Source organism: Poecilia formosa, unplaced genomic scaffold, assembly GCF_000485575.1.
Source record: "Poecilia formosa unplaced genomic scaffold, Poecilia_formosa-5.1.2 Scaffold58, whole genome shotgun sequence".
Lineage (NCBI taxonomy): Eukaryota > Metazoa > Chordata > Actinopteri > Cyprinodontiformes > Poeciliidae > Poecilia > Poecilia formosa.
Genome location: NW_006799997.1, coordinates 649264 through 671598, shown reverse-complemented (window position 1 = coordinate 671598; position 22335 = coordinate 649264). Strand labels below are relative to the sequence as shown.

The following is a 22335-nucleotide window of genomic DNA, read 5'->3' as shown; positions in this document are numbered from 1 at the left end:
CTTAGAGTTAAATAAGTCAGAAGAAAAGAAGATACATGTATGAAAGCAATGTTAGATGACAAGCACGCTTTGTTTTTATAAGAAAATCTTTAATTTATTTCATCAAAACAACAGGATAAATGTTCATATTTTACAGCCTGTCTCCATCTAGTGGACAGATAATGTCACTGCAGCAGCTGGGACAGAGGATCCTCAGCGTTTCTTCCAGGTGAACTTGCGCCGCGCTCCCTCCTGTCCGGGCTTCTTCCTTTCTCTAACCCGGGGGTCAGGGGTCAGCAGGCCAGCTGCAGGGAGACAACAACAAGCTGAAGCAAGAGAATTTGTTCCTCAGCAGCTGATGCTGCAGGCGGTACTCACCTTGCCTCATGGCCTCTCCTTCGCTCTGCGACAGGAAACTGAGCAGTGCCCGGGAGATGGCAAGCCGCAGCGCCCCCGCCTGGCTGGACCTCCCGCCGCCGCTCACGGAGCAGTCTAGGTCAAACCGGCCCAGCAGGCCACAGAACTGCAGCGGGAACATCAGCTGCTCCCTGAGCCGGGGCAGATAGGAGAGATGGGGTGGGAGTAACAAGGGGGGGGACAGTTAGCTGAGCTCATTTACTGCCTGGTCCCGCTCCGATCAGAGCAGGTTCTGACTCAGCATGACCCGGTTCTGGGTGGTGTCTCGGCCTGAATGAACCCAGATGCTGACAGAGTCGGTTGTCACCCCCGCGCTCCAATTACAGCCGGCGTGACAACGGTTAGCAGCACACACACTCACACACTCAGTGAGCTGTGTAATTAAGTGACTAGCAGCAGATAAAGGAAGGCTGCCTTCCATTCCTTCAGGCTGTGGAGGACAAAAAAACGTCCCGCTCTCCATTTAAAGGGAAACACAGTGAGAGGAGGCCCACCTGTCCTGCAGCACAGGGAAGTAGTGCAGGTGGTCTTGGCCGTTGACGGTGAGGCGTCCTGCGCCGCAGTCACGAACCACCACTGATCCCCTGGACGATTTCCTCCTGCCTGGAAGGAAACACAGATCAGTTTAACTCTCCTCCTCTAGACGGTTACAGCTCCTCACAGTTTGTTTCATTAATACTTGATTCACCCGAGAGGGAAATCAAATGTCATAACTCAGATCGTCCACGTATCACGAGAGTCGTTGACGATGGTGATGCTGCGGACAGGAAGGATCTCCAATTGCACTTTGCCGTCCAGACATGCCAACAGCTCAGTATCCAGGCAACAAAGATGATATTCTACAGAAACATGTTCTGATGACATCGTAAGCTCTGCTGATCCACCTCCTTTGCTCCTTTTTAGCCCTCTGTCTGGGACGAAAGCTGAGCAGAGAGACGTTGGGATATGATCTCAATGGTGAAGGATGGAATAGATGGTTTGGTTTGAACTCTTTCCTTCTGCCTCTGCATCCATGAAACCTCATTTTCAACTCCCAGGATTTTGGGGTCAAAGTTCAGGTATTAAGTGAGCTTCTGAGATGCTAATCAGCTGTTCCCAGTTGGAAAACAATACCTTGTTGCCATGGTTATGAATCATAAGTGTCCTAAATTAAACAACAAAAGAACAGTAACCCTTCCAGCTGCTCAGCACCCAGAACTGTCTATAACGGTGTTTCTCAATCCTGGTCCTCACTGCCTCCCTGTCCTGCATGGTTTAGGTATTTCCCTTCTGTCACACACCTGAATTGTATCTCTGGGTGATTAACAGCCTTCTGCGGTACTTGATGGTCATGCAATCATTTGAATCAGCTGTTCTGGAATAGAGGCACATCTAAAACATGCAGAGCAGGGGGATGGTGAGGACCAGAGCTGAGAAACACTGGGTTAGAGCGTCTAAAAAAACAGCGACAATTCAACTAGGAATTGATGAATTGAAAAGAACCAATAAGGACCAGCTGAGCTGATAAACATGCTGCCACCACAAGACGCGCATAAAAGTTGGAAACATTCTACAGTAAATGGTAAAAATGAATTAAACGAGTGAAGTGCTGGGGTTAGTATTTGTCAACTGTTGCCAGTCTAAAGTCTTCCTACCCTCTGCGGTGCTGAAGTCCACCCCGGCGTCATCCTTCTGCAGCGGCGGCACCACCTGATGCATGGACTGGGCCTCCAGCTGCTGGCGGTGGCTCATGACAAACTGCTGCTCCAGGCTGCAGCAGGGCATGGCCAGCAGGCGCTCCATCAGCTGGATGAAGTGCTCGTACTGAGGAGGACAAACAGCGGATCAGTCGGGGTCAGGCCGGGGTCAGATCACCGTGTCTGCTCTTACGTCCTGTCTCGAGATGGGCTCCACCAGCAGTGCCTCCATCTCCTCCTTGGTCAGCCACCTGCTGGGTCCCAGAGCGCTGCAGGAGACAGGAAGTGGGTTGGTTTTTGACAGACGGCTCTAATCTAAGAGAGGACAGGTTTCAAAACCAACATCTGCTTGGGCTCAGTCGGGAACAGTCCTTTGGCTCTCAGCTGGTCCTGGTGCTTCTCCACCTTCAGAACTCTGCCGTACAGATCCTGGAAGGCAGAGCAACCAGAGCAACGGTTAACTCACATTCTGCTGGGCCTGAACACGAACCAACCCGGGTTGACTCAATTTACCTGAAGTATCTAAAAATTAATTTTCCTTTAATTTTAATAAAGTATTTTTCAATTGAATTGAAGGTCCATAACCATTCTAGCACAGATTTATGCTTTCTACAATGATGATAGTAATTTATACCAACATAGCTTTAGCATATTAGTTATGTAATATACTAGAAATAGCAACTTAGCAAAAATCAGCTAACAGCTACTGCAGTAATGTTTTTTTTTTTAATAAGTTTAGCTAATAAGCTAGCATTTACTAATTTACAAACAGTATTCTAAAAATAACATTGGCAATTGCTAATACAAACGTGTGTCATCTAACATGGTCAGATTAGCTAGCAAAACATCAATTAAAGCTAATATATACACTAACCTTTGCATGTTAGCTAAAATTAGCTTGCAGGTAAGCCTTAGCTTATAAGTGAACATTATGTATAACAAAGCTGTTATGTTATCTCTTGTGTTTGGCTAAAACAGATTTCTCAGTGAGATTTACATTGTAAAAATATGAAAAATACTTGTTTTCGTTGTACTAGGAATACCACATTACCTTCCAATGTGTTACTTCAGTACTATTAAGTGTATCATATTATGAAAGTAGCTGCTAAACTAATGTTAGCTAACAGATGCTAACATTAGCGGTTTTAATAAAGGCCTACCAGGAGTGCCCAAGGTCGGTCCTCGAGGGCCGGCATCCTGCATGTTTTAGTTTTCTTCCTAGTGGTAGTATCAACTTCCTCAGCAAGTCAATGTTCTTCTTAGGCCTCTAATGAGCCATCATTTCATGCAGGTGCGCTAAACCAGGGAGAGAACTAAAACATGTAGGATGCCGGCCCTCGAGGACCGACTTTGGGCACCCCTGGCCTACACTCTAGCATGCGGCGACTATGGCTATGTGTATCGAGTGATTGCTTTGCGATTGGAAGGTTGTAGGTTCAATTCCATCTTCCCCCTGCCTGTCGGTGTATGAAAGTGTGCACATTTGTTAATGCGAATGGGTGAGTGTGACTCTAGTGTAAAGCGCTTTGAGCGGTCAAAAATGATTGTAGACTTTAAAAAGCTTAGTCGACATTTGTCTTTTTTTTTGTGGCTTTGACATGAAATAAAAAATGGACTCATGATAGGACAGAACCTGACTCAGACACTGCACTTACATGCATGAGGGAATAGTAGGCCTGTTTGCCAGTGTAGAACAGGAAGTGGAAAGGCCGTCCATCTGGTCCCCACTGCACCGCTTCACAGGCAGGGAAACAAAGATCAGCTGACAGTTTGATGATGTCAAGACACTAACAGATCTGTGGAGGCGTCACCAACCTCTCTGCTTTGGAAAGATCTCAACGGGATGCTGCAGATGGAAAAAACCCAACAAAACATGAAGCAGTCTGCATTCATCCAGAAGACAAATTTCATTTGACCACATTATGATTTTTATAGTCGTCTGAAAATATGTTCGTTCTTCATCCAGTGAAGTTAAAAGTAATAAAGCTCCTCCTTGAAAATATTTTTCCCAAAATGTTGTTAAAGTAAATGTATGCAGTTACTACCCAGATATGAAAGCTTATTGGATAAATTGTGATGATAAAAAACCAGTAGTGACGATAACATGGGTTTATCTTCAATATTTATTTTCAATATTTCTAGATCTAGGTCTAATTCTTCCATAAATTTCACTTGTAATAGAGAACACTCTCCATTCTCTTTATGCCCACCAGCACAAGCCCCGCCTCCAAAAAGAGGCGGTCCTTGTTAAGACTGTGTAGTCTGTTCTTTTCTTTGCTTCGTCTGAACAGGATTTCTTTTAATGCCGTTTTGTTTTCATGTTTTTCCTCACTACCTTTTATTAATTCTGAATAAAATATACCTAAGTATCACGAGGTGGAACAAAACTCAATGTAAATAAACAGAATTAGAATGAGAACCACAGAATTTTGTGGTTAAATGACAAAAAGCTGTTAACCATTTTCCAGAAAGGGGATTAGAGACACTTCTAACCACATTCTTAGTAATCAAAGTTTTATTCGATTGTGTTCTCAATACATCAAGAATAAAGGCCTAAAGAGGCTGGATTAACCAGGTTAGGAGAGAAATGTAAAGAGAAATAAGTGTAATGATCGACTTCATGTTGAGGTTTGAGGGTGAGATGCTGCAGTTTGTGGTGAACTGATAAAAGCTGGATAAAAGTGAAACCTTACCTTCATGAGGGGCCGAGCTCTCTTCTCAAACAAGCCAGAGGGGAAGAGGTAGGCGATGCTCCTCTGTTGGGGGAGGAAGAGAGCAAATAAAGATGAATAAATAAACGGTGAGGGCGCTGACGGGCAGCACGTCCGGAGAACACGGGTCGCAAAGCGTGACAGAAGAAGAGGCATGAGCTGCTGGCGGGTTCACGGAGAGGCAAGCCGGATCCGTTAGCGTGAAGCCGAAGGATAAAAGGCTCTCTGCGGACAGGGTGAATGTCCAATGGGTTCACCGTGAGTTCACCGCACGCCTGCTGTTAGCCAGCATCACTGCCCCGGTCCTGTCAGCTCGATTAGCGAAGCAGCAGGTCCTTTAAGGTTGTCACGACGACGGAGAGCAGCTAGATGGGGATGGGGGGAAACTGTGAAAAACGGCGGGGAACAGATGAGGACACACCTGCGCCTCCCTTGAGATCTGACAAAACGCGGGAGAGATCCGGGAGGAGCAGCGACGGAGTGCCAGAGGGGAAGCTGTCAGATCGGAGCGAAACTCAGCCACATGGGGAACACAGAGGTTACAGATGACAGAAAGACAGCTCCAGAAGGACAAAAGAGGCTCAGGAGACCATCAAAACTAAAGAAGAGATACAAGACATTCAATTCTAACTGGGGGACCAGGGAGAAATGCTGCATTTTAAATGAAGGGGGGGGAAAAGTGTTGATGGAGTTCTGAATAAAACAAAAAGTTTGTTAAACTGCGCCAAACAGCTACTGATGATGTAGATGTTTGCAAAATCACTAAACTCTGATTTCTCCTGTAGACTAGTTGTGATGCAAGTCTAAAGAAGAAGCTGTAAACTGAAGAGGAGCAGTTTGAAAGACTGTCGGTAAACCATGGGGCGTTCACTGCCTCACATGAAAAACAAGAAAAACAACTAGAGAGGCTGTGAAGAACCCATCAAGCCTCCCGGTTCCACCTGATTAGGACATTTAATTCAGCACTACTGATCAAACATCATCCATACACAAAAACTAACTGAAAATGTTTTTTAAAAAATGCAGCTTCTGAGCATTTAAGAATGACGTCTCAGCTGCTGGTTTCCTCCAATTGTTCTGTCTAGAGAGTTTTTCATGAAACAACTCCACCAATGTGAGGAGGTTTCATTTATTAGCTTCACATCAACACCAGGTTCTTAGAAAGACATCCACCAGGTGATGATGATGCCTTCAGGGACCAGACGTCCCGACTTGAGATCCGAGGAGCCGTCCCTCCAGCATGGGAACATCTCGATGAATTCCCCGGCTCTTCCTCTCCGTCACGCCTGAGGCGTCCCGACTCCAGGGCCGGAGCGCCGGCTGTCGCTTCGCTTTTCACACCTCCACAGACAGCTCTATTGGTTACTGCCGAGGGACGGAGCCACAGACACGCGGAAAATTGGGATAAATGTGTGGAAATTTAGCCAAACACGTGGGGGGGAATAGAGGAGCAGGGTCCCTGGCATCAGATGGGGGCGGCCACGCCCGCCTGCTGCCAGGGACGACAGGTAATCATGAAACACCGCTACGGCTGGGAAGAAGAGGAGAAACACAAAGTCCAACTGTCTGCTCATCTGGGATCAACGTGTTGAAAGATCTGTTAAGATCAGAAATCGATCTTTTCAGAAAAAAATACTCGACACTCGACATGAACCAGAGAGTCAGTGCTTCATGTAGAAATGATAAACATATAAAATCCAGATGATCAGGTTCTAAAGGAACCAGGATAGTTTTCTGGACCCATCACGACCTCTGACCTCCCACAGCGTTGAGGAGAAAAATAAACCTTGGCAAGAAGTGTTGCCAGGGTTTATTTACAAATATATTGTATAATTCTAATTATATATGGCTGGAACCAGAAGTTTACATACACCAAATAAAAAGATGCATCCAGGGTTTTCCTCCCCGTCTGAACCAAACTTCTGTTTGATGTCAGAACCATCAGAATTATGTCTGTTTGCTAAAAGCCTCAGTAATGAAATAAGAAATAAAGAATTTGATTATGCTACAGTTATCCTATCAGAGATCTCCAAAGCCATGATATCATCAAAGAGACTGTAATCAGGGCCGCACCGACTGCACTTTTCCGGTGGTTACTGAAATGTAAAAAGCCTGACCTAGCGATTCCGATTTTAGCCGATACCAATATTTTTTTTGCCTGAAATGTCATTAAATATAGCAAGAAAGTCGCCGAGATGGCAACTGTAGGGTGACTATTGTTAACTGAAAACATGCAGATATGACCTGGTGGGCGGGGCTAACAGTCAAACCTCTCTCATGACAAAACGGTGGTTGATTTTTAGACTTTTGCTGAGGTAGATAAGATAAGGGGATAAGATCGACTTCACATGCAATTATCGACCAATCACCGATCTACCAAATTAAGGAAATCAGCGTTGATAAATCGGCTGACCAATAAATTGGGGCATCCCTAACACACCAATCATTCTGTATGTAGACTTCTGACCTTGAAGACGACAATAAACAACAGTAGGACCTATTCTTTCTCTCATTCATTTCTAGGGAAATCTGTTGGCCTGCTTCACACAGTCATACAGATGTTCATCTGCTTCTTAACTCCAAAGATGTGGATGTTTCCATAGTGACCAAACTCACGTCTATGTCCTCCTGAGTGAAGTTCTCTGGATCCTCTCCCATCATGTTGGCAAGGTGCCGCTTCCCGATCTCAAACTCCTCCACCTGCTTCTGAATGAACTCTGCGGTGAACGTCTCCGGGACTGTGGGCCCCAGGTTCTTCCTGCGGAGGGCGGGAGTCCCGCATATCTGCAGGGAAACAGCAGCGCTACTGTCATTCATTAGCATTAGCCTGGCATGGCTAAACATCTGTTGAGCATAAAGCCGCAGCCGAACTGGACCCGACAGGTTCAGAAGTCAAACAAACCTCAGCTCGTCACCACACTTTGCTTAGATAACCTGTGATGTCAACATGTTTGTTATTTCAACGATTCGTTAAGCTAGTCTCGGATGACAACAGCATGCTAACACAAGGACGTCCATGTTTTTATCATTTAAATACATTACTTTTAATGCAAGGAGAACAGATTAACGGACTGTTAGTGCTTGTTTACCTGTCGGCAGAACTGCAGCGTCACTGGCCTTGTAGACGAGGCGAAATTTACACTTTTCCCAAATAACGAACAGACAACACGAGCACAGTTCGCCGCCATCTTTGGTGACGACAACGGCGGAAGTTGGTGTACGTCACCACTGCATATGATTTTCTTAAAATTTAAATACAACTAAATATTGTTGAATAAACGTATTTATTTCGTATGACTTTATTTTATTAATTTAAATAAAACTAAATATTATTGTACAAAATTATTCATTTATTTCGGTTTTTTCTAAAGTACAAATAATAAAATTCCATTTAAAAACACAAAACTCCAGGACAAGTAAATTAATTAATACAGTCCACAAATAAAATCATACATACAAAAATATTTTAAATATTTAAAACATTTTTAACATATAAAAAAGGGGATTTATGACACTGATGAGTTTTTAAATTTAAGGCAACATTACATGTAGAAATATAGGTTGACACACAAGGTCAAACGGGACATCTTGATACCAAAAAACGTTTAAATCATGATCAGTTGTTTCAAAACCTTTATGCCATTTGATGTGACATAACTGGAGAACAATCAAATCCATATGGGGAGCGGATGTTAAATTAATAAAAACTTAGTTTAAGGTGTTGACTACACCTTAAAGTAATATTTGGATTAAGCACTTTCTGATTGCCAATAATCAGAAAATCCAATGAACCTAGAATAAAATTCAGCTGTTCTAGTAAATTAGGTCACAATACCAAAAAAGTAACACAGCATAGAAAGAAGAGCAGAACCAAGTGGTGGCAGCATCATGCATGCAAGTCTGCTAATTGGAACAAGATGGTTCAAATTCTAATTCTAATTCTCAATGACTACCAGTCAGTTTTGATCTGAACCTTTTCAGTCCCTCATGGTGATGGTCGTGGATTTTATTTTCAACATCACAGCAAGCCCACGCATTCTTCCAACTCTACAACATAATGACTTCACCAGAAAAACTTTTGCGACGGGCTTGGTTCTGGGGTTATTTCAGAGCTAAATCTGGCCGAGATGGCTTGGATCTGAAAAACAGGGACACCAATTTGTTTAAGTCTGAGCTGTTTCTGATGTGAGCAGCCCAACACATGCAACTACTTTGTTGGTTTCTGCAACTTTAAAGTAAAAAACGGGTATCATGACAAAACTTTCATGCACACACACGCAAAAAAAAAACAAAAAAAAAACTTCACAATCCAAACCACATGACTGAGAGCCAGAAATCTGCCTGCAGTGACAAAAACAAGACAAATAAAATGGGATTTGTTGAGTCAAAGTCAGTGCAGTTGTTCCCAAAGACAGCTGCCACTTCTTAAATCTGAAAGGCAACACTCTGCATCACATCTCAGAATGAAAAACATGCGGACCACATGGTTCAGCTGAATGGTAAGAAACAAAGAACTCTAAAAGCCTTCATTGTGTTCCTCATTAAGGCTGTAAAAAATAAAAAAACAACAAATTAATGTAACCTTGTTTGCAACCACCTGTTAAATGTACAACTTTAGTGGGAGAAAGTTCCAGGAAAGGAAAACCGTGACTGGAGCATACGGACGCTAAAAACATTACTGTCCACTGCTGAACACCATCTGTCTTCAAAGTAAAGCCACAGACTCAAAAACCCCCAAAAGGGAATGTATTGTAAGTGTCATCACAGAAGGATTTAAAAGGAAGTGATCAGTATGACTGATCAGAAATGACACAAAGAAAAGACTCAGGCGGTGTCTGCCAGACACATTGGCACAGCTAAAAATAATTTTGTTTTTGCATATGCGGTTCCATCCATGAAGAGATGGATTAACACATTCTGTGCAGATTCCTTAGAGGGAAACAAACTGCCACATCACCCGAACTTTACGGGCTGAAATTAGTGTAAACTTACTCCGTCAAGTTGTTGTTGTTCCCATGCTTTGCTTAAAATCACATAAAAAGTTTGTCTAACCACAATTAAACGTCATTATCAATAAAGAGAGTTCAGCAGAACACGACCGCACATTGCAAGGAATCGTCGACTGTCGCCACATATATCCACCTCCAGGAGGAATGAGTAAATGAAGGGATGTACAGTCTAACAGCTGCTAGGAAGAAGGACTTACAATAATGCTCCTTTATGCACATAGGATGCAGCTTATAACCTGATTAGCTGTTAGACTAACTATCTAATAGCTTCAGTGGCAGACGACACATTAATTAGTTTAAGTAGTTGCTAACGTGTGTGGCTGTTCGAAATAACAGTTAATTTAGGTAGCAGTTAGCTTAAGCAGTTCTTCTGTTTAAGAACTGTAGTTAGCAGTTTTTAAGGCTACTGTTTTTTTTTGTTTGTTTGTTTTTGCTACTGGCTACTGTTAACCATTAGCTTTTAGGATAAGCTGTTGTTGCTTAGCAGATTGTTCACTTGATATGCTGCTGGTCTAAGTAGCTACTGTCTTAACTAGCATTTACCTTTAATTTGTCAGGTTGATAGGTCATTAACTAAACTAAGTTAAGGCAGTTACAGCTTAACCAGTTGTTAGCTTGATTAGATCCTAGCCGCAGAAGTTGCTATGTTGAATAACTAACATGCTGAGTGTTTACTAGACTACCTAATGAGAATTTTTCTCTAATTCTGTCAATTATGATCAGTCTGACTGCTGCCTGGCCAGACATCTAAGTAGAAACTTATTTCACAAAGCCAAAATGTTAAAGCCCTTCTATTCCTTCACGTAGCCTCTGTCTGGTTCCTGAGGTTTGGACACCGGTTTTTCTCAGCAGAAGCAGCAGCAGTTTTTTTTTTTAGAGGATAGCGCCTCTTCCATGTTGTGTGTGTGTGTGTGTGTGTGTGTGTGTGTATGTTTTGAGTACAGTAGTATGCTGTGCTTACAGATCAATGTTGTGTGTCTTCACTTAGATTACTTTGATAGAGTTGGAACGGGAACACAGGGAGATTAATCAAAGTGAAGGGGCACCGACTCCCGGCCCGTGCCAGTCGATACGGCCGCGTGGTTAATTTGCCCCGAGGAGGGCTGTCGTCGGGCCGATGATAAACTGTGTTTGCCCCGTTTTTTCGCCACAAGCGCGAGCCTGCTCGCCAAGAAAAATAGTTTCGACCCGTGGTCTCTAATTCACAGTGGGGGGTGAGAGGTGGAACATTAATCATTCTTCTGTTGTGGCCCTTCCCTGACAGGAGAGGCTCCGTGGGTGAATTGGGTGGAGATGTTTTGTGGACACAGGTAAACCCGGCAGCAGCAGCATTTATCTGTTTGACTTTGTAAATATGTCAACAGCGCAGTGTTAACGGGAAGCGGTAAACAGGTATGAACCCTGTGTGTATTTTCATTCTTGTGTGACTGAAGCGTCGTATGAAGCGCTACGGCGATGGCTCCCATCCAGCCGTTTCAGCAGATTTCCATATGGACAGCAGAGATTCCAGGACTAGAGAAACACAACAATAGGTGACATTGACCTCCCCTCAATATGCCTGATCCCCAGATTGAGAGGCATCCTCTTATTTGTACGTCTGAAACGGCGATGGAGCGAGAAATAATGGAGGATATCACGGCGTGGAGCTTTGCCAGGTCTGCTCCCTTCCCCTCCGTCTCTCCTCCCTGAGTGCTGGAGAATTGAAAGCTCCTAATACCAGCGAGTTGAGGCTTTGCTCCAGTCATCATTTCCATGCTGCTTTACGCTGATTCCCTAATATCCTTAGCGCCATGCGTAGGGATAAGCCCATCGTGCCGAAACATGGCTGTCATGCCTATAAACCGTTCACGGCTCTAAAGAATCCATTATGGCTGCTCCACAAACATGGGGACTCAAAGGGCCACTTTCCTCAAGCTCATTTAGTCTTTTAAACATATTTATTTACACTCAGAGCCGTGCTGGGGGAGAGCTACAATACCCTACAACACAACAAAACTGGATATAACTTAAAGTGGTCATTTGAACCATAAATCAGACATTTATAACCTGCTTAACTTCATCCTTTCTATGATGAATGTACATCCTGTGGTGCTCACTGATCAGTATGTGGTTTGTAGGATAGGTCAGAGGTCTTCTACCTCCAGGAGGTATAGAGAGATACAAGTAGAAGTCAAAAGTCACTGCTTTTCACCCTTATTTTCCAGAATAATAAAACTCATTATCGACAAATAGTCGCGGTGTTAGGATTTTAGCTTTCTTAGCTTTTTTTCACCTCTTTTTTTGTAAATTCATTTTTATCTCTTCCATAAATCGCCCCCCCTCCTCAACATGTGTGCACATCACCCCCACAGCATGATGCCGCCACCACTATTTAACAGTTAATAAAGTGTCTTTATTTGTGATTTCTTTCTGTGAGAAAATGTTAAATTATTCACTAATTTTTTGTAGCTCATTTCTAAAATACTCCAAAGAAATGCTTAGGCAGCTGACATATTAATGCTACTCGACATGCTATTGGCTGATATTTGTAAAGCATCTAATCCAAGAGCACCATTTATTTTTCCTTGTAGCTGATTGGCTGAATGAGCTGGGATAAGAAACACTGAAGACGTTAGCTTCAGCTAGCTGATTTCGATTGTGTTTACCAAGAAATATTTATTTTTTACATATTTGTTAAAGCTGTCACCATGTCGTGACAGTTTATTAGACCAATCTCCTCCACCTCCTCTCTGAGCTACTATTGCTATCTGAAGAAAAGCACCACTCTGAACAAAAACAACCAACCAGAGCCATGAGGAGGGTCTTATGCTGTCAGTCAACATCATGTTTTGCTGCTAGAAACAAATGACCGTTACAGGAAAACAGTTTATCCGCCGTCATCTGTGCCCATGCTAACTAGTCCAGCATTCACAACAAGTTCTGCTGATAGGGGAAAAAACTGAAGTGGTAGCAGAGAGTAGCAGAGAAGGGAGGATGAGCAGCAGCATACAAGCTTGTGATTGACAGTGCTAAGAGTCAATGTCTGATTTATGGTTCATACTGTCACATGGTGTGTGTGACAGTATGAGTGTGTTGGGGTGCCACCACAACATGGTGGCAGTTTCATCAAATATGTAGAAAAATATATTTCTTAATAAAAGTTACATGCTGCAGCTTCAGTGTGTATTATGGTATATTTGGTGTTTGAACTACTTAAATCCAGAACGCTTCTGTTCTCACTGAAACCAGGAAGATGGAGCACATCGCAACAATGTTTGGATAACAATTCTTTCTTGTTATTTAATTTCCCTTTGGGGCCAATAAAGTATTTTTGAATTTGAATCTAAAGTCCTTCCACTGGATCCCTGGTCAAACCTTCCACAACTCTTAAGTCTTCTGGTTCTGGTCTGCTCTGCATCCAGAACCAAACCTGAACATGGACAAGTTGTCATTACTTCCCTTCATTTTGCTGCTGTAATGTAATGTAATTTATTTGTTGCTTTATGTTTTTATGGTGTGAAATCACGTTGACCTAGCTGTTCTACACTAATAAACTTGATGATGAAACAAACAGTCCTTCTTTAACAAGGGTCTCGAGTATTCACGGACTTTAGTTGTGACCCCTGACCCCTGAGAACAGCGGGGGTCACTGCGGCCTCTCCGATCCTCCAACCTGCAGCAGCAGTTTGTTGTTTCAAATCAACATCTGCTCAGTGAGAGGCAAACCAACTTAAACGCCACGCTTTCCTTTCTGTCAGGAATAACTTCATCCCCTTCTCATTCACACACACTCACACACACACACACACACACGCTGATTATCAACAAGTATGGCCATTGAGTGGAAATTAATTTGCCAGTGGTAATGAATAGAGACGTTTTGCTGAGGAGCGTAAAAACAGCTGAGCTGCCAGCGATTACCTGCTGGAATCAGCCTTCATCAATATCAGGATAATTACAAAGCGCTCCTGGCATGGCGTGAAATGAGCGGAGCGTGCAACAGATTGGGCAGTGACCAGAGATGTCTGCAGGTATTAGCTTCCTTCTCCTCTATGGACTTCTCACGGAGCCAACGTCACCAAAAGTTCTTTGAGAATCTAATATTTGAGAAGCCGTGTTACAGTCACAACGAGGTGAATGAAGGCAAAGAAAAAAAAAAAACAGGGATAGGCGAGTGTTGGCCATGAGTTCAGATCATTGTTTTTCAAATGAGGAATTACTAAAACCTCCACATTTACTGGAGTTTCCTTGCTTTTTGACTCTTCGTCAGATAGTATAAAACACAAAAGTGGGTCATGAAAAGGCCTTTTTGTCCAGTTTCATGGCCATCCAAAGCAAAGCGCTGGACTGTAGAGACTGGCATAAAGTCAGATGTTGGTGTTGATTCCTGTCTTTCCCAGACGTCTCCCAACACGTCTCACATGGAACCACTTTGGCTGTCCCCCCCACTCCTCCCGTCTTCCTTTCTGTCCCCTCAGACGGAGGCAGGAGGCAGGATTGAGTTTCTGCTCAGACTGGAGGCTTTTCAGTCCACCTCTGGGATGAAAAGATGACTATTCTCTCTTTTTTCCCTTCGTGCGACTCTTTTTTTTCAGGTGAGAGGCTGAAAGGAAGGAAACTATTACTATTAGAGGGTGAGCCTGGAGACGCAGCTGCCGGCGCGTCGCGGAGGAAGACCCTCCAGACTACATGATGGGGGAGGAATGACCTCGTGCGAACTTCCGAAAGTCTTCACCTCCTTGGCCTGTTTTGTCGCAGTGCGTTTCCCATAAAGCTCTCTATGTGTGAAGCACGAACCACCCATGGGAACTGGGCTGGAAGACTGCTGTAATCACGGCCTGAGGTCGGTCCCACAAATAAGATCGTAAATTAAAGGGCTTCGCAGAAAGCCGCAGAATTCGGCTCGCTTGTAGTTTTTCCTGCTCGTCCGCCGGTGTCTGAGGCAGTCTCGGATTTTAACTGCACGGACACCTACTGGTTTGAGGAGGCCGAACCCGAACCGGGCCCAGTGGGGTGGCTCTCTGCGGTGGAGGAACATTTACACGCTGGAGGGATTTTTTTATATACATTTTTTTCCTATGCTGGATCTGAAACCTTTGGGGAGAAATTTGATCCGTCACAGAAAGTTTCATAAGGATGCCGGTGTGGCAAAGAGGAAAAGCTTTAAAAAAGCAGCGAGAACATGGTGGCTTCAGTGTTCACACCCTGGACTACATACTCAAAACGCAATCCAGCATTCCTAAGCTCAAACATCAGTTCTGGTGGATATAATTAAATGTAACCAGTTCCACTGTTCCAGTAGGATTTCTTGACATTTCCTCATTTTAGACTACAAGGAGGCTAAAAACAATCGTAAGGATTTCACCGTGCAAAGATATCAGGAAGCAGAAGAAGAAATTAACGCCATAATCTACATTCTGACTCAACTGGCGAGTTGTTAGCTGATTCCCAGACAGTAGGATGTTCTTAAAAAGAAACAATATAGTGAAGCGAGTAAGTGATGATAGTATCTGGGCCCAGCAGAAAACTGTGAATACCTCATCACTGATCCCAGGATCGGGTTACTATTTATAACATGTTGTAATGTCTCTAAAACCCCATCAGCTCCTGGGAAGCAGCAGATTGAACATGTTGAAGTCAGGCTTTCAGCCCAGTGCCTGGTCTGGTATCCTCTGTGTCTTCACTGGTCCACATGGAGGGGTTGGCATAAACTCCACAAAGACCTTCAACTTTCCACTGAAGCTGAAGCTAAGGTTACCTAGAAACGGACACCAGTTCTTCTGGTGGAAGGTGACATTTTTCTTTTCTACATCTTTTCAATGTACTGTTTACATGAAGCTGAATTGTGACATGAAGTGTGACATGGATGTATGGGTGCAGACCTGCGCAGTAGTAAACCCCTTCCTAATCCGTGAATGATGTCACTTCCTGTAAGTTAATATGCAGAGGAGAAGCACTGCCACCTTCGGGTTACGGATGAAAACAAACGATTAGGGTAAAAGGCTATAAAAGTTGATGCAACAGGACTTCTCCAGTGTTGAGCCTCCTGAAGGTCCATGGCTTCTGTTGTGGACTGTTTAACTTTGATCCGGTTGTTAATGAAGAGAAAGAAAACGTCTAAAAACTTCAACAGAACTTAAATTTATGCCTAGATTACTCGACTGCTTGACTGTGCACGCAACGAGGCTGAAGGATCTCCTCCAGTGGACGCGAGGCACTTCACCAGCTGACAAATTGCTGGAGCGATTGAAGCGAAGGGCTGATTGCCATGTTAATATCTGCCATTGATCTCCTCATTGATCATGTGTCCCCCCCCCCCCCACATTCCCACTCGTAACAAGCGTGACTGGGCTGATCTGAAATAAGCCGTATCATCAGAAGGAGGGGATAAGGATCGGTGGACGGGAAACCGCTGCGCGAAATCAACTTGAAAAAGGCCAGAGGAAACGGAGACAATATTAGAAAAAGAAAAAGCTCCAATCTGCTGATCAAGAAGGGCTGCGGGACTACCGCTGGGCTCTTTAACATCTGGCCGGGCAATTTAGTGTGCTCTGACGACTGGAAAGGTTAAACCACTAAAATCTAATATTTGCCTAGAGGGGGTCAGGCCACTGCAATTACAAGCTACAATCGGCAGGGCTAATCAGCTAGTAGCGCGTACCGGGGTTAAGCTGGCCAAATAAGCCCTGATCACAAGCGCTGTTCTCTGCTTCTCCTGTTTACTTATTAAACCCTGTTCTCATGTTCAAGCCTCCCCCCCACCCCATCTCCCACCCTCTGTTAAAGCACTAGGGAGTAAATTTAGCTCCTTTTTTTTAAGTGGGACTGAGACTAGCGGCTGCGTTAATCAGTATCTGCGGCCCTTTTTTTTGTTGCGAAATGATCTCAAATTACTTTCCTCCAAATCTGGCAGGCATTAACACCTCAGGAAGGGATGGGGGTTGTGGGCAGGGGGGGGGGGCTCTGCATCCCGAGGAGGGCCAGCAGAGCGATGTGTGCTGTTTACACGGCTGCTCTTTGACATATACACACACACACACGCACACGCACACGCACACACATCTCCCTAACTGACTGAGGATCAAGTGCAGGATTAGGGGATAATATATCAGAACTGTCTCCCAGCAAAGCTCAGGGAACAATTACTGGTAATTAAATATGTGCCAGTTGCTGGAAATGATAATTATGTCCTTCGTGTATAACACCAATTAATTACTTTTATTTCGCCAAGCAAAGCTCTTAAAGTGGGAAGCGGCTGGAGCCGTGTCAGAGAGCGAGAGCCTGCCTCTGAGTTCAGCTGATGCTGCCGTTTTCCCGCTCCGGTCGCAAGCATCAAAAACAGGAAGTCCGATCCGAATTCGCCGCGACAACCCCGAAATGCTGGGGAACGTGATGGTGGCGGTGTCATGTTGTGGGGATGTCAGAGGTCATTCGGCGGAACTGCGTGGTGCAGAAAACACAATAAGGTTCTCACTCAGGCTGGATGACAACAAAAGGAGTCTCCTCCTGTCTACCTTCCTGTCTTTCTTTCTAGTTTCACGTCTGTATTGAAAGTGATTAGCGTTTGATTTTAAAGTGAGCAAAAACTCTGGGATAATTACATGTCTGATATGAGGTGTTCAAATTTCCCTGTCTGCTAAAAATCATCTCATTTCTGGCTCCACACACTGAAATATTTAAGTAAAAATCCATCGTAGTTGTCCTAAATTGAGAACTGTTTCATTCATTTATTATGTTAAGATGAAAAATAGTAAGTTCTGTTTTTATTTTACTTTTTTTTATTATAAAAGCATAAAATGTATTTATTGGCCAACCTAGATTAAAATAAATAAATTAATATTTAAGCACATGAAGAAGTCAGTTCCTAAAGAGACTTTCTGCAGTAAAGCATCATGTTGTGACCAGAGATTGGTAGAGAACCTAAAAATTATACTCAAGTAACAGCAGCTCTACTTCAACATATTTTTACTCAAGGTAAAAAGTATCCATCCAGGAATATACTCAAGAGTAAAAAAAGTATTTGGTAAAAAGTCTACTCAAGTACCGAAAAACTGATCAAATTATCAATCATTTAATATGTAAAAATTACATCTTCAGACAGACTAAAATAAAAAGTTAAGTGGAAATGTTGGTATTTTAAGGACTAAAATGTCAATAATTCAGATAAGTAACAAAATATAACAAAATCAGGCAAAAGAACATTTTTCAAAATCAGTTTCTTTCAATAATTTTTTTTTATAAAACTTTAACAAAAACTGCATTTGTGTGTCTGTCTGGTGAACGTTTGGTTAAAACATGTTTGTTTTGAATTCAGTGGGAAGAGAATCCAGACATTTTACTCCAGTAAGAGCAGCGATACGTCATAATAAAACTACTCAAGTAAAAGCAAAAATAACAGTGAAGTAAAAATACTCATTTTTTCCCAAAAAGTCACTCAGGTAGATGTAATCGAGTTACTTCCCAACTCTGGTTGAGACTAGCCTGGAGGGCTGTGAATCCCTCCGGTCGGTGCTGGTTGGACCCACCAGAACTCACGATAAGATCAGCCGCCGACCTGATCCAAAACAAACCCAGGACTTTTCCTCAAACCAATGTGTAACCCAGCAGCCCTGCAGCCGTTCATCAGTCACGTATTAAACCCACAGCCTAGCAATGGTTACCCCGCCAGCTCCTGTGAGCCCAGCCGGGCCCACGCCGGGCCGCTGCTTCTGGGTTAATCAGACACAGAGTGAGATGGCCCGGCCGTGCTTTCTCCGTCTTCTTTCCTTGTTTGCTGAACTCGTCGGTTTTTATTCCTGAACAACTCAGAGCTACAAAAACAACCCAGCTTTACTCTTTAAACACATCAGTGTGGATTTATAGTTACATTAGTTGTTTTTATTATTATTATTATTTTTTACAGAGCAGTTACTGCAAAGATAAAAATATTTGTTAAAAGTGGATTTTTACTGTATTTTTACCCAGAATGATGAGTCGATTCTATTCCAGTTGAACACAAGTGAAGGCCAAAGAATCTCAACTATCTTTGATCATTATCAGACTTGCTGCTAATAATATTTTACCTGTTTAACTGAAACCCAGGTGAGACCAACACTGGATCATTTTCGAGTCATTTTGGAGGGTCCTATTCCAGACATTTCACATCTTGGCCCTTAAAAGTCACATTTTCAAGGTCCTCGGGTTTTTCTAAGTCTCAAGTATTAAACACAAACCAAAACTCTTCTTAAATCAGAATCTAGACTGGGAAGGTCAAAGGTCGGCTAGCAGCCTCAGGAATTATCCCAAACTAAGGACACATCTAGAAACGGTAAAGAATGATGCCAGTATGAACTATTTATCACTATTATTATTTCCTATGTGTTCCACTGAACCCTACCGAGATTAAGTGTTGAACACACTTAATGTTGAGAGGTATGCAGTATCACTTTGTGTTGCTAATGGAAATTAGCGTCACAACAATAAGCAAATGTCCTTCATTTTCTGACTTGTAAAACTACTGTCTGTTTATTTCTCCATGTTTAAAAGTCACCAGTTTGAGACATTTGGGGGACCAGTTGGATTAGAATTGGCTCAATCAATTCAACTGAGCCTTGGCCCAGTTAGGACCCGTCCAGCCTGGGAGAATGTATATGGGGCCCACATCTACGTCAATTTACATCCATTGTGTACGCATGGGGCCAAACAAGTAGGATAGACAGAATCATCCAGAGGTTATAAAGTGATTAAATGTTACTTAAACCTAAAGTCTATTAGAATCCCATTAAAGATTCCATTATGTCACATGGGACTAAAAAACTACACAATCTGAGACATCTACAGATGTTTCACCAGGTTCTTTTAAATTACGCTTGAGGTTAAAAAGTGAACAAAATGTCTTCCAAGAAACCAAAGAGCAAAGCTCATCAGTGGGCCGGTAAAATGTAAAACTGAAATGACCGTCACCGGTTTTTAAAAAAAATCTGTTTCATCAGAGGAAAGTGGCGCCTCATGAATATGAAGATTATTCTCTCCAGATTCATCTCAGAGTTGCTTTAGTTTCTTCAGACGTGGTCAAACATTTCCATCATCTTCATGAGCAGCCGCAGCTGGACAGACATATCGGCTTTTTTTTTTTTTTTTTTAAATCTCAAGTGTTCTCATCACTTCTTTCTGGCAGAAACCAATTTTTTACTCTTCAACCAAAAACAGATGGAAAAGTAAAGGGAGGTTTAATGTGCCATGTTTTATTGTCAGGAGTTGTTTCACGTTTGCGTCTAGAAAGGACTTCAGTTATGAAAAGTAAATGTGTGTGTGTGCGTGTGTGTTGTGATGCAGTGTGTAAGGTTGAGGGTTAGCTTGTAGCGTGTAGCCGCTGTACTGCAGGAACCGAACGCAGGTCAATACAGTGGATCAGATGCAGATTGCGGCAGTGGGTGTGTGTTTCTCGGTGTGTGTCACGGTGGGCCTTGGCCCCCTCGGATCTAAGCGCTATTGACAAACCCATCAGAGCCGGTGATGCATCGCAACCTCCCCCCCCCACCGCTGGCGCTGCGGGCCCAGCTGACATGCTGTCACCTTGGCAACTGCTGCCTGCTGGGACGGCTGGCGTCCGGCCGAGGAGAAGATGTCACCGTCGGACCTCCGCTCGTCCCCTGCCCCGTCCCCATCGATCCGTCTGCGGAAAGCAGATCAAATATTCACAGAGCAGGTTCTGCTCAGAACTTTCTGCTCCTCTCCAGGCTCAGTGACTCATCCCTCGAAGCGTTCCGGGTCTTTGGAAATGTTGGCTCCGACCCGGAGGTCAATTTCCCCGATCCAGGTTTGGGAAAGTCAACCAAACGGACCGCACACTCTGCACACTTTTTACTCAAAATACAAAAACCTGACCATCCTTGTTATGAGACCGTCTTGAGAAAACAGAGCGTCTTCAGTCAGAGGCTTCATTCAGATTCGCTGCAATACAGACCACTACAAGAGACCTTTCCTGCCAACACCCATTGCCGTCTTCAATAAATCAAGAATCTGAATTACAACTTTCCATTTCCCTTTGGGATCAATAAAGTATTTTTGAACTTGAATTTTGTGTTTGAAACTTTAACTTTTGCCTCTTTTGTCACATCATGTGGCCGATTGATGCAAAGCAGCACCAACTTCCAACGCCTGGTTTTCTAAATGTTTTGTCCACTCAACTCTCTGCTCATTAGCAGTTAGTCCAACTGCTAACTGGACTAACTGCTCCAATAGAGGTTTGTTTATATTAACTTCTGGGTAAATTGTTGCCACTTCTTTCTTAGTTTTTTTATATTGTTTATTTCCTTTTAACTCTTCTTCCAGTTTCTTTTTAAAGTCTGTTTGGCTGTGAACACAACAGTTTGACCTCAGTCACATGAAATAAGTCTAGATTTTGCTATATTTTTTTTTCTTTCTTTCAACTTCCTTTCTGTTGAAAGAAAGTGAACAAAAATTCACACCATTATAGTCAAGTATGGTGGTGGCAGCATCAAGTGAAGATTGTCTTTTTTCCCCCCCAGCAGGAACAAGGAACCTGGGAAGATGCATTGAGCCAATCACAGGAAAACCTGTTACAGGTTTCCAAGTTTAGAATCCTGTGTCAGGATGGCCAAGTCAAACCCCAGACCTACATTTACATGAGAATCTGTGGCGAGACTTGAACACTTATGTTTCACAGATAGAAAATGTGAATATTTTTTAGGTTCTAGTCGCGGAAACGAAGCGGAAAGTCGTGACTGGGCCGAAGGAATCCTTCACCGTTTTACAAACATCATCTGCTTTTCACTTTACCATATTCAGATCTTTGTGTTCCTCCGTCATCACATGAAATCCAAACCTCTATGGTGACAAAAGTATTCACACCTTTGTGTGTTCACAAGCTGATGAAACGGAAGCTAATTTGATTCAGCAGAAACTCTGTGTCAGAGCTTCTCACAGGCATTTATGAGACACTGTAAATACAGTCATTGTTATAAAAGCGATGGTGTCCAGAAGCTCCTGTTTCAAGTGAAATAAATGTTAATCAGTAAAATAGTTGTACTGTTTTTAAAAGCAGTCATTTAAAGTCTTACTGTGGAATAAAATATAGCAATACAGTCAAAAATGACTATGTGATGATGCAGACATTAGAAATAAATCAGCGTTTCAGCGCCTGAACAAGTCTAAGAATGATAATAAATCTAAGATAAAAATTTTACAAATACAGAGTTTTTGTTAAAAGCACCAAATATTTTACAGTTACAGCTTAGGATAAACAGAAAAAAAGTTACATTTTACAGGGTTTTTTTAAAGGTTCTCTTAAACAATCTGAACCCCATAATTATTAAACACCTGCAGAAATAAAACGTGTTAACTCACCTGTTTTGTCTTTAAGTGATGAAAAAAATAAAAAAACAAACAACAATAAAAAAAAAACTTCCACAAAGTCCTCTGGGTTTGTCAGGCAGCTTTTAGGGCTGAAGCGGGAAGAATTGTGGCTTCATCTGCCCACCGGGTGGCGCTGTAAGGCCAAGAAAGCAGCAGCAAGAAAAAACAACATTTTCCCAAAACAGAGAGGATTATTATTATTATTAT

General features: G+C 43.0%; 1 protein-coding gene across 1 annotated transcript; it reads right to left on the bottom strand.

Moving 5' to 3' along the window:
- Positions 1-97: 97 nt before the first annotated feature.
- Positions 98-8004, bottom strand: mrps9 (mitochondrial ribosomal protein S9). The gene is made up of 11 exons (XM_007553696.2): positions 7873-8004; positions 7400-7567; positions 4766-4828; positions 3888-3918; positions 3728-3807; positions 2416-2501; positions 2266-2341; positions 2031-2199; positions 891-999; positions 358-527; positions 98-284 (listed from the first exon to the last, which is right to left on the bottom strand). Exons 1-11 carry the CDS (start codon positions 7969-7971, stop codon positions 193-195), a joined length of 1143 nt encoding a protein of 380 aa, XP_007553758.1. The 5' UTR covers positions 7972-8004; the 3' UTR covers positions 98-192.
- Between the last annotated feature and the right edge of the window lie 14331 nt (positions 8005-22335).